General features: G+C 54.9%; 1 protein-coding gene across 1 annotated transcript in view; it reads right to left on the bottom strand.

The window, feature by feature from the left end:
* The window catches only part of CFAP74 (cilia and flagella associated protein 74), a 69,567-nt gene that overhangs the window by 25,203 nt on the left and 31,579 nt on the right, over window positions 1-12,785 (bottom strand). The window contains exons 14-17 of the mRNA XM_078073899.1: window positions 12,532-12,650; window positions 10,155-10,221; window positions 9,673-9,762; window positions 925-1,089 (exon numbers count right to left, since the gene is read on the bottom strand). Of these exons, the coding sequence (XP_077930025.1) occupies window positions 925-1,089; window positions 9,673-9,762; window positions 10,155-10,221; window positions 12,532-12,650 (441 nt within the window). The remainder of the gene's footprint in view (window positions 1-924; window positions 1,090-9,672; window positions 9,763-10,154; window positions 10,222-12,531; window positions 12,651-12,785) is intronic.

Below are 12,785 nucleotides of genomic sequence, written 5' to 3'. Positions count from 1 at the left end.
CTGTGTGCTGGGCTCCAGCATGCAGCCCATTCCGCGGTCTCCCTCCATGCTGACGCTCCATCCTCCTTTCCTGGGACACCTGGCTCCTCTCCCCATGTGGGGTCGGTGCCCCAGGTTCCGGCTCCACACTCTCCTGACTGCAGCTCAGCTCAGATGCCTGCAGGCCTGAGAGCTGACCCAGCCTGTGCCCCCGTCCTCACCCACCATTCTCCTGGCCCTGCTCTGGGTTCACACCCCAGTGCCTCCCACCCCAGCCCCCACCCCATTGGTCCCATCCCTCCCTGGGGGAGACACTTCCAGGGCCTTTGCTGAGACCCCTTCACGACTGGACTGAAACTGTAAAGTAGCTCAGTGCTTCTTGTAGGAAGTTTCTCTCATGCCCATCTTTATCACCGACAGACCTCCCAGTGCCCATGGGTGGGACAGAAGTTGTCTGCACAGACAGGGGTCCCACCTGTGTCACTCTGAGTTGTTCCCATTAACTTAGCAGTATGCCCACACAGCCTTTCTATGAAAAGACCTTTGGAAAAGGCGCAGGAATGCACAGGATTTGCCTGTGGCTTTTGGGCCATGTCCTCTTGGTTGGTCGGCCCCAAGCTGGGGCTTCACAGGTGCATCAGGAGAAAGATGGGTCCCCTGCGGCTCTCAGGCCTGGAGCTCTTGGCCACCGCCCTGTCAGTTGCCACCCACTCGAGAGGGGTTGGGGTCCTGTTGCCACTGCACCTGCCAGGTGGCCCCAGGTGGCCCCTTACGGAGCCCAATCTCTCCCACTTTGCCTGACGATGACTCCCAGCCCTGTGTTGAGACTCCTTCCTGTCACTGCTGGTTTTATACTCACAGGACTATCTTGGGTCGGAGGGGAGCATCACACCCACCCTGGCTGAGAAGCCAGGGCTAATGATTGGGGGCAGGCAACACACTCACTATTTTCATGACTGACTGGGAGACGTCCATCTCACAGGACTCTGAGGCTGGAAGAAACTTGAACTTGGTGCCCAAGCCCCCGATGTTGGTCAGCGTGATGGTCCGGGACGTGGTCTCCCCCACCACATAGCTGCCAAAGTCGATGAGCTCCTTGTCAAGGGACAGCTGTCGAAAGACCCAGGGATGAGCCAGGGTGACTGCCAGGCAAGCTCTCCCCTCCCACCTGCTGCCCTGCAGCCCTGAGGGGACCCAGGAGCTCTGGCCCCTTCTTCTTGCACGAGGCTGAGTCCTGTATCTGGTTCCAGCGGGGCCTTTGCACACTTCAGGGACACAGTCCACATCCTAGAAATCGTTAGTCTGTGGATTGATCGTGACAATTTGGGAGCTCCTGGGTTCCAATCTAAGAAGTTAGCTAAAAAGAATTGAGCGATCAAGCCATGAAAGGATGGAGAAATCTCAAGTGTACATTAGTAAGGGAAAGAACCTGAAAAGGGTACATGCGGGGGGCGCCTGGGTGGCTCAGTCGTTAAGCGTCTCCCTTTGGCTCAGGTCATGATCCCAGGGTCCTGGGATCGAGCCCCACATCGGGCTCCCTGCTCGGCGGGAAGCCTGCTTCTCCCTCTCCCACTCCCCCTGCTTGTGTTCCCTCTCTCGCTGTGTCTCTCTCTGTCAAATAAATAAATAAAATCTTTAAAAAAAAAAAAAGGGTACATGCGGTGATTCCAACTGTATGGCGTTCTGGAAAGTATGGCGTTCTGGAAAAGGCAAAATCAAGGAGACAGTAAAGAGATCAGTGGCTGCCAGCAGTTTGGGGAGAGGGAGGAAGGGGCAGGCGGCGCGCCGGGGCTCTGGGGCAGGGAAACTACCGCGAGTGACTGCAGTGACGACGCGTCGTTAGAGCTTTGTCCAAAGCACAGAATGCACGGCCGCGCGCGACCCTCTCGCAGACCAGGCAGCCCACGACACCGCGACTCGTCCGCGCCGCGTGTCCAACGTCACAAATGGCCCCTGGGGGCAGGGGCACGTGGGAAATCTCTGCAGCCGCCCCTCACGTTTGATGTGAACCCAAAGCTGCTCTGAATAATAAAGTCTATTGAAAAATATATCATTTTGGAGTTTGAGGAAATCTCGGGATGGAATGCGGGATGTCACCAAACAATCTCGCTTGGTCACAGTTTGAAGAAACAACCTGGCTAGAAAGTAGGGAGAAGGTGCTGAGCTGAGTCGCTCCAGGGCGGCGTGGAGTCCGGGGCTGAAGGCCACAGCACGGGGTGTGGCGCTCGGGGCCCAGCGCGGGGCTCTGCTGCTTCCGCAGGGCGGGCTCTGCCGGTCCACACTGCAGGGCGCTGGGGTGGGCCACGCTCTTGCTGTTGGACTGGAATTGGCGGGTGAGCAAGGGGGGGAGGCTGGCGGTCCACACGGGCGCGCGCTGGGGGTGGAGGTGCTGGTACGAAGGTCCGGGAGCACCCGTGCACCAGCACAACAGCCACTCGTTCTGCGCAGACACCAGTTCCTTTCTTTTCTTTTGTAAAGATTGGTTTCTTTATGTGAGAGAGAGGGCGCACGCGCGTGCACATGAGCGGGGAGGGGGCGCGGTGAGGGGCAGAGGGAGAGAGAGACTTAAGCAGATTCTGCGCTGAGCACAGAATCGGATGCGGGGCTCAATCTCACGACCCTGAGATCACAACCTGAGCCGAAATCAAGAGTCGGAAGCTTAACCAACTGCGCCCCCAGGCGCCCCCCAGTTACGGGTTACTGCCGGCACTCTCCAGCCCAAGGAACCGGGCTGTCTGGAGAAAGGACTCACTCTAGGCGGGGGCAGGAGGTGCGCAGATGAGCCTGGTGCGTTTTCTGGTGTTAGAAAGAGAGGAAGCTCCGCGACAGAAGTTCTGAGCACAGTCAACCGTATGGCAGAGGGGACGGGAGCCGGCTGAATTGCTCCCAGGAAAAATGTGAGCAGCAACAGAAGGCTGTATTTGACTCTAATTCACAGAGTGAAATAAAGAAATGATTTTATAAATTAATGAATGTGGAAGAGATAAATCTCCCTTACAGAAGCATTCCAAATAATTCACGCATCTGGCTATTCAATCCTCAGTGAGCCGGAGCGCGGCTCCCGCCCCTCAAGTCCTCCCCCAGACCTCAGTGTGGCAGGAGGGCGGCAGAGGAGAAACCTCACAGTGAGGAAACCTGGCGGCCACACCGAGTCAGGTGATGAAGGTCACGTCGCACCCTGAGGCACCGTGGTAGTGCGTGCCCTCGACATGATGCGGCCAGAACCCTGCAGTCCTCCTCCCAAAACCCACCACCTCAGTCCACTCATGAGATAAACTTCAGACAAATCCCAGTGGAGGAACATTCTACACAAAACTGATTGGCACTCCTCCAAACGGTCAAGGTCATCAAAAAAGAGGAAGTCTCAGAAACTGTCACAGCCGGAGAAAGGGGACCCCCCCCCACACTGTTGGTGGGAATGCAAGCTGGTGCAGCCACTCTGGAAAACAGTATGGAGGTTCCTCAAAAAGTTGAAAATAGAGCTACCTTACGATCCAGCAATTGCGCTCCTGGGTATTTACCCCAAGGATACAGACGTAGTGATTCGAAGAAGCACGGGCACCCCAATGTTTATAGCAGCAATGTCCACAATAGCCAAACTATGGAAAGAGCCCAGATGTCCATTGACAGATGAATGGATAAAGAAGATGTGGTGTATATATACAATGGAATATTATGCAGCCATCAAAAAATGAAATCTTGCCATTTGCAACGACGTGGATGGAACCTGAGGGTATTATGCTGAGCGAAATAAGTCAATCAGAGAAAGACAATTATCATATGATCTCACTGATATGTGGAATTTGAGAAACAAGGCAGAGAATCACAGGGGAAGGGAGGAAAAAATGAAACAAGACAAAACCAGAGAGGGAGACAAATGATAAGAGACTGTTAATCTCAGGAAACAAACTGAGGGTTGCTGGAGGGGGTGGGAGGGATGGGGCGGCTGGGTGATAGACACTGGGGAGGGTATGTGTTGTGGTGAGCACTGTGAATTGTGCAAGACTGATGAATCACAGACCTGTACCCCTGAAACAAATAATACATTATATGTTAATTAAAAAAAAAAAACTGTCACAGCCACAAGGACCCACGCAAAACAGCCACCATAAGGAATGTGTTACACAGGATATGATGCTAGCCCAGAAACTGGATGTTAGGTAAAATCTACAGAAATTTGAATAATGTGTCTTCTTCAGCTAATAATAATCATGATATGTCAATATTGGTTAATAATTTTAATAGCCGTGATGCACTAACATAAGATGTTAATAGGGGAACCTGGCTGTGGGGTTAGCTAGGATTGCATTTTTTCTGTAATGCTAAAACTATTCTAAAAAACAAAGTCATTTAAGAAAAAGCCGAGCTAGCATCCCCCTCGCTGGGGAGTCACGAAGATCGAGAGGACACGCTCACGCTCAGAGGGTCTGGCAGGGCGGCCGCCGTCCCAGAAGACACCAGCGTGCTGTGCGCGCTTCCTTCCGGGGGGGGGTGCGTCCTCCAGGGCACGCCTCCCTCGCCCTCATGGCCCGTTGGCAACTGGCCATCTGGGCGCCGCCTAAGAATGTCGTGTGCAGGCTGCCTCCCCGTGAGGCTTTTCTGGGCCCCAAGTTTGGAAGCCCAGGGGCCCCTCTCTCCTCTGTGCCCCTGCAGGACAGAAGCTGCTGAGGGAGACCAGACAGAACAGCCTGTGTGTGTATGTGGGTGTGTAAGTGTGTGTGTTTTCGGGGGTGTGTGAGTACGAATGTGTGTGTATTCATGTGTGGCCGCCAACGGTGGGGTGTGTGGAATGTGTGGGTGTGCGTGTGTGTACGGAGTAGGGGGGCAGGTGACCTGTCTCCTGGTTATAGGTCACCAGACTTCCAGAGGCCACATCTGGACAGGACGCAGGGGGCCCTCCCCAAGCATGCTGAGCTGGAGGCAGGGCCTGGGTGGGCCTGGGTTGCTGCCCTGGGCAGGGGCTGTGTGTTCTGAGTGTGGGGGTGATAGAAGGTCACGCATGAAATCGGGTGGCTGGAGGGCTGCCCTGCGGGGCCCCCCGTGTGCCCCTCTAGCCATTCTCCCTTCTTCCTGTTCATGACAGGGCCCCTGAGCTTCAGCGGGACACGGAGCTGCCCGGTAAAGACTCTACTGCCCCGTCTACCCTGCAGCCAGGGGTCATCACGCGACCGTCACCTCCGGCTCATGCGGGTGACCTCGCCTTCCCCCTTCCCTCTGACTGGGAAGGGACAAGTCTTGGAAGCCATCTGGGAGGGTGGCAGGGCAGCACGCCGGCCAGACCCTCACCTCTGGGGCAGAAACAAGCCCCTGCTCAGCGAGGCCACAGTGTTGGGTATGTTCGTCACAGCAGCTCCCCCTGATGATTCCCTGAGCAAAGTGCCGAAGAGCCCAGAGGGCAGGAGGACCCTGTGCTGGGCATACCTGCCTGGGGGATGCTGGCCATCTACGTACTTGGCGACGGGCTGGGCCAGCAGATGACAGGCTTCCTGCTGTCCGGCCTTTCCCCATGGCCGAGTCCGGGGTCTGAAGCTCGACTCCACCACGTGTTGCTCTTTCTGGGGGCCCGTTCCCCAGCAGATAGTGTGCCCCGTGCCGTGGGCCACTCTGAGGAGAAGGCGGCATCCACACAGCGTGGGGGCGGCTTGCCAGCCCGGGAGCGGCGGTTGTCCTGGAGGCAGGAGGCGCCGACAGACGTGGCTCTCCACGGCCTCGGCGAGCCTCGGCAGCCCCCGGCGCAGCTGCCATGGCCCGGGGCCACAGCGCACAGGCTGTGTGGGAGCCACGCAGGGGCCCAGGGCTGCCACGGCCACGGCGGGGTAGTGTGAGCGCCAAGAATGGAGACTAAACGATCAAAACATGGAATACGCAAAACCCATGAATCCACGAGGAAACAGGAAGAAAGAGAAGCTAATTGCCACCATCGCAAGTGATAATTGTCCCAACTCCTCCTTACACTAAAGACCAGTAAACAAGTGAAAACACAGAGGAAGCAACAACTTAGTGCAGAAAACAGCACTATTGGCCTTCCCGGTGGGACCGGAGGCCCAGGGGGTGACACCCGGGAAACTCGGTTGCCCCAGGAGACTCGTCCGGCCTAAGGAAGGGGCTGCTTCAGGCAGGAGGCATTGCTAAAACCGGGAGGTGATGGCCACGCTCGCTAGGGAGGTGGCAGTTGGTGCCATGCTGGGGTTCCAGACACGGTGTGGGCTGTTGCCACATTACCAGGAGACTGGTCTTGGTGTCAGCCCCAGTGGCAGGCGGGAGAAAGACTCAGGGGACTCAGAGATATGACAACGGGGTGTCAAGTCTGAAGGAAAGCAAGCAGAGCCTAGGGGACCGTGGGCGGGCCACCACCAGTGGACCAGCATCTGCATCACGGGGGTCCCGGCAGTGGGAGACGAGGAATATGGCCCGAGACTCCCAAGCTGGATGAAAGACGTGAATATAAACGTCAAAGCAGCTCTCTGAACTCGGAGTAAGATGAACCCAAAGAGACCCACGCAGGGACACACTACAATCAGACCTTTGAGACAGAGGGGGAGGGAGGTGACCCAGTGCACACGAAGCCGCAGCAAGATTGTCAGGAGATTTCAGAGACTCCGGAGGCCAGAGGGCAGCGGGCTGACGTGTACAAAAGGCCAGAAGGGAAAAACTGTCAACGAAAAGCCCTTCTCCGATAAAACTGTCTTTCCAAAGTGAGAGAAACCAGGACATTCCCAGATGAACAAAAGCCGAGGGCCTTGCAGGAAATGTGCCCAGAGCCCGGAGGCCAAACGGAGACACGGGGACTGTCACTGGAAGCCACCAGGAGAAATACAGCCTCAGTAAAGGTGAGCACACGGACAACATAAAATCTAGTGTTCTTGTCAAGGTGTTTTAAGTGTGGGTTTTGTTCTCTACACGATTTAAGAGACTAATGCTTTTTTTTTTTTTAAACAGGTATTAGTCTAAGAGCTAATGTTATTGTCACTTTGGTTTGTAATCCACATTTTGTTTTCTACATAAATTAAGAGACTAATGCATTTCAAGCATTATGAGTTTGTGGTTTTGGACACACAGTCACAGAGAAGTAATTCTTTGACATTAACACCCGAAAGGGGTGGGGGCCGAGCTGTAAGGAGCAGATCGTCTATACACTACCGAACTGAAGCGGCTATAAACCCAAATCGGAGTGCTTTAACTTCGGGATGTTAAATGTGAGCCCTTGGTAACCATACAGGAAATAGCTACAGAATGTACACAAAAGGAAATGGGAAGGAGTTTAAACATTTCACTATAAGAAAGGTCAACGAAACACAAAAGAAGACAGTGATGCAGGAAATCGAGGGGCAGCCCGACAGAAGCAGGGCCTCTGCACCAGTCAGCCCGACAGGGACGCACACTCTGACAGACGCGGCAACGTGGAAGACCCCTGAGGACAGTCACAAAAGACAATATCGCACTGAGCGGTCAAGTCCCTAGAGACAGAAGGTGGCGAGGAGGTGTCTGGGCCGGGTGGGGGCGGCGGAGAGCGCTGCCCGGGGACAGAGCTTCTCCCTGGAGGTGGGAGAGTTCTGGAAAGCATGGCGGCAGTGCCCACCCGTTATGACTCTATGTAATCTACTGAGGCTGGACTTACACACGGCTGAGGTCGTAACCTCTGTGCGGGGTGTCCTAGCTGAAGAACAGCGGCGACGGGGGGCGGTGTGGGGCCGCTGGTGCATGTGAGTGTGGACCGGGCGCTGCCCTGGGGAGGGGGCCTCTCTCTCTGCCCCACTGATGGCGGACGCTGCACGCGACTCGCTTTAGTCAACGTAGTTCGGACATGAGATGGGGTGCTCTGAAATGTGCTCGCGTGGCTGGCCCTCGTTCCGGGGCTACGATTGTTGCCCACGAGGAGCTCCTGCCAGGGAGGCTGCTGCCCGTTCACCTGCAGCCTGGACGGAGCTGCCCGGCCGAGCCCAGCCTGCGCATCTGTGACCGTGGGACATCATGCTTGCTGCTGTGACCAGCTGCCGAATTTGGGAGTGCAGTAAGTGCTGACTTGCTCACTCAGGAGGGGCCGTGACACGGTGGTTTCTGCAGGAGAATCTCCTTCTTTATCCCAGAGGCCGGTGGAAGTTTTCTAAGGGGGGGGGTGTTGAGTGTTATGATGTTGCTGGTTTATTGGAAGTGGATCAGCAGAACAGACAGACAGATGGACAGACCAAGCAAATGTGGCAAACGTCAACAGGGATGGGATCCAGGCAGCACACAGATGTTCAGTGCTTTTTTTCCTGCTTTTCCTTATGTTCGAAATTTTTCTTAATTAAAAAAAGGATCAGCAGTGACTACACGTATCACAATGAGCATTGAGTAAGGTATGGAACTGCCGAATCAATGTTGTACACCTGAAACTAATAGAACATTGTATGTCAACTATACTTCACTAATAAATATTAAAAAATAAATTAAAAGGTTTTAAAAAGAATCAGTTCCACATAGCAAAGGCAGACAAAATGAAAAGGCAACCGACAGAATGGGAGAAAATACTTGCCATCCAAAATATATAAAGAACTCATATAACTCAATAGCGATAAAACAGTTTGATTAAAATTGGGAAGGGGACCTGAACGGACATTTTTCTTTTTTTAAATAGAGAATAAAATTAAGGCAGTTCTTATTGACAGGGTGATCAGGTGGGCAATCCCCAGGGGTACTACACAGCTCTTCTCCACGCCCCTAAACACACACTCTTCTAAAGGAGACATGCGGACGGCCAACAGGCACGTGGAAATCACTCCATGTTGCTCATCATCAGGGAAACACAAGTCAACCCACAATGAGGTGTCACCTCACAGCTGTCAGAAAAGCTAGAATCAGAAACACTAGAAACAACAGGTGTCCGTGAGGACGTGGAGAAAGGAGAACCAAGCTGGTGCAGCCAGGCTGGAGAACAGTGTGGAGTTTCCTCAAAAAGTTAAAAATAGACCTACCCTGCGATCAGCAATTTCACTTCCGGCAATACGCCCAAGGAAATGAAACCACTAACTCAAAAAGACATCTGCACCCCCATGTTCACAGCAATATTATTTACAATAACCAACCAGTGGGTTCAGCCTAAGTGTCTGTCAATGGATGATCAGGTAAAGAAGGTGGGGCATACATACAGTGGAATAAAAAAGAAGGACATCTTGCCATTTAGAACAGCATGGAAGGGCCTTGAGGGCACTGTGTTAAGTGAGATAAGCCTGCCAGAGAAAGACAAATACTGTGTGACCTCACTTACGTGTGGAATCTAAAAAACCCAAGCTCATAGACATGGACAGCAGACTGGTGGTTGCGGGAGGCGGGGGCGGGCAAAATGGGGGGAAGGTGGTCCAAAGGTGCAAATTTCAGCTGTCAGGCCTGGGGATGTGACACCCAGCATGGTGACTATCGTTTAAAAGGGAAATTGAGGGGACATCACAGAGCTGCCGAGGGGACCAGCGTCTCCTGAGATGAGCCCGAAGGTCTCCCGCAGTCTGGGCTCTGCGTGGTGCAGGACTTGGCCCTGGCTTCCCAGCGTCAATGTGAGTGCTCACCTTCCCAGAACAGTCTGCGAGCTCTCACCTGCCCAGGGCTCGGCCCCAGCCTCACCTGAGCTGCGTGGGACCGAGGCCGGACCCAGGACGCGCTGTGTAGGCGCCACCAGGACCTCCCTAGGGGTGCCGGCTCGGGCGTCTCTGGACTTACTGCACATTTCTTCGTGGAGCACTTCAGCGGAACAGAAAATCCACCCGTCTGAGTCATAAATGAGACGTTTCCTTCCAGATCTTTGTTTATCTAAAAAATAAAACACCCCAACCACCATAACGTTTGTAACGTTACCACGGGCTGGACCTGGGCATGGTGGCGGCTGGGAGGAGCCTCGCACTGGCCAGGGCCCGTTAGAACATTCTAACATGCCCCATTTCAACCCAAGAACACCACCAGATCACACCTACTGGCTAGCAAACCATCAGGGCAGCCTTGTGGTTCTTCCCAGCGTCAGGAACATGCCGAATATGTTTGGAAACAGAACAGGGGCCTGTGACCCCTACTGAGGTCCGTGTGTCATTCCTCCATCAGCACATCAGCGTCTGCAGGGCCCGAGAAGGAGACCCGGTTCCACCCACCACCCACTCACGATGGAGGGAAGTCCCTTTACATCATCTGGTTTCGGAACAGACACTCACCATGGGCTTGAAGGTGACAAGTACTTTGCAGGACATCCCGGCTGACATGGGCCCAGGGGGATCAAAGCTGCAGGCACAACCATCCGTGGGATACGTGATCAGATCGACAGGGAAGGCGCAGCGGGGCTGGAATCAACTGTCTGGCAGCCACGGCCCGGGGCAGGCACTGAGCGGGCCTTCTGGACCCCGTCCTGCCCGTCCTGGGCGCCGTGCCACAGGTCCCAGGTGCCCCAGGTCCCAGGTCCCAGGAAACATTCAGGTGACATCTGAATGTGTGCAGAGTGAGTGAGGGGCCGGGTGCCATGGGGTGAGCAGTGACCAGGGTCCTGGAGGACACGCATGTACCCGCCTGGACCAAGGGCAGGGTTTCAACACCAGTGTGAGGGGTTGTGAGCCAGGTAGGGGGCCCTGACCCTGCACACAGCTGGGACCCTCTGAACCCCACTTTCAGGGAAAGATCCGGGGTAAGATGCCCAGCTCCACAGGGAGATTCGAGGGCATTTGGCTTGTCTTGGTCTGGATCCTGAGTGAGGAAAATAAGCTCCCAGAGAATTTCTAATGTGGGATGTATTTTCACAAGGTTGGATTTTACCTAAGGTGCTTGGATTAGAAAGATACAAGCTAAAATTTAATAGAATTGTTTTCCCCTTGGCTGGCAATGACCTCACGGCACCAGGCAGAAGCAAATTAAAAACTTCTCCGGTTGTGAGGAAGGTTCTAGATGCCACATCTCAGAGACCCCGGGGGGCAGAGTCCCACTGGTGAGAAGACAGGATTCCCTTGTTGGAAAGGAGGCGTGGATGCCAACAACACGTGCAGACAGAAGGCCAAACTCCAAGAGCCTCGGATAAGAGAACGATTGATGGCGACTTTAAGAGATGTAATGTTAAAATGATCAAGGACAGAAATAGAGAATCACAGACATGAGAAAGGAACTAGTCGCCATCGTGAAGTTGCTGCTGGCCTGAGGCAGGATGCCGGGCTTCTGGAAATGAGAAGTATGGCCCTGAAACAAGAGACTCGGTGACAATTTCAACAGCCAGTCAGACACAGAGAGGAGGACGAACTGAGTGTCAGACTCGAGAACACACCTGGACGCTCAGCTGGAGAGACGGCCACAGCTGTTCAGACGTCTGGGTCCTCAGTGAGCCCTAACGCGTCTAAGAAAATCAGCCCACAGCTGACGCACTGTGGAGGAGCTGCAGGACCCCGGAGACGGGGAAGTGTCAAGGCGACAGAGGGAAGCCAGACAACCCACCAAGGGCTGTACGTTTGGGCTGAAAGGCAACTTGGCAGCAGAAGACAGAGGGGGGATAACCTCAGTGTGGGGATCCCAGCTCCAGCCCCGGTGGGGAGTGCTTTGGGTGCCAAGGGAACAGACACCCCGAGTCTGGGCCCCTGAGGCCCCCCAGAGACCCGCAGACCAGCATGAAGAACAAGTAGACCACAGGAATCCTGCGCTTCGGGCATGACTGCAGGACAGAGTAGTGGTGCTAAGTAGTGATTTCCAGCCATGCTCTGCCCACGCAAGCCTCTGCAGATAGCCGAAGGGTCCAGAACACTGCAGGCATGGGAACGCAGGTCCCACGTCTAACCTACAGCAGCCCCCGGAAGAGAACAGCGTGTCCTGCGTGGGAGAAGCTGACCAGAGCCCAGGTCGGCGAGCACGGATCGCAGGGACAGGTTGTGGGGATGGGCAGTGGGACCTGCGCTCCAGCCAGGAGTCCTAGAGCCGTCTGGGGTCATCATGGGCCTCCAAACACATCAACTAAAAACTGGCAGAAACCAGGAAGAAGCTTTCTTAAAACCAAAGGCAAAATGCTAAGGAGCAGAAGCAGAGAGACAATGAAGCAGACACGAGCAGGTCAGCACGAGAAAAATGAGGGAAAAAAATAAAGCAAGGAAGAAGCAGGCGTTAAAGGGCACCAGATAGACGTGAAAGAAGATCCAACTCGTGTACCAGTGGGGTCGTAGAAGGAGGACACGGAAGCACGGTGACAGAGAGGACATGCAGACAGCTGGACAGACAAGTCCCTGTCTTTAACCTTCACACAGAAAAGGCCCAACAACTGCTGGGGACATCTTCCCCAGAGAGGGCAGCACCAGAACATGGACAGGGATGGAAATGATCATGGAGACCGGGGCTGGCCTCAGACAACATCACCCAAGCAGGCAGACAGAGCCATCTCCCAGCGGAACGCTTTGCACCGGGACCATGTGCCGCACGGGCGTGAGGGCTGTGGACGGCGGTCTGACACCCGGGGGCCTGTGCCCCCCGGCCCCCGTGCCCCCCGATTCCCACACTCCCCGGCCCGTGCCCCCCAGCTCATGCCCCCCAGCCCGTACCCCCTGGCCCCCATGCCCCCCGGCCTCTCACTCGATGTGGATGAAGTCCCGGAGATGATCCTCCACGCCCACCAGCTTGCAATAGTTAATGGTGTAGGTGGCGTTTATCAACGTGATCTTTTTCTTGTACACTTTGCCAATATCAAAATCCTGGAAAAATCAGAGAAGTTATTCCGAGCCTGTCGGAGGGAAGCCGCCTGCGAGCATGCGGCAGGCAGGCTCTCCTCATGTGCCCCCGATGCCCAGCGTGCTGAGGACATGACCAAGGTCTCGGAGACGAGCACG

This window comes from Halichoerus grypus, chromosome 5 (genome assembly GCF_964656455.1).
Source record: "Halichoerus grypus chromosome 5, mHalGry1.hap1.1, whole genome shotgun sequence".
Taxonomy (NCBI): domain Eukaryota; kingdom Metazoa; phylum Chordata; class Mammalia; order Carnivora; family Phocidae; genus Halichoerus; species Halichoerus grypus.
This window is presented reverse-complemented; position numbering and strand designations above follow the sequence as displayed.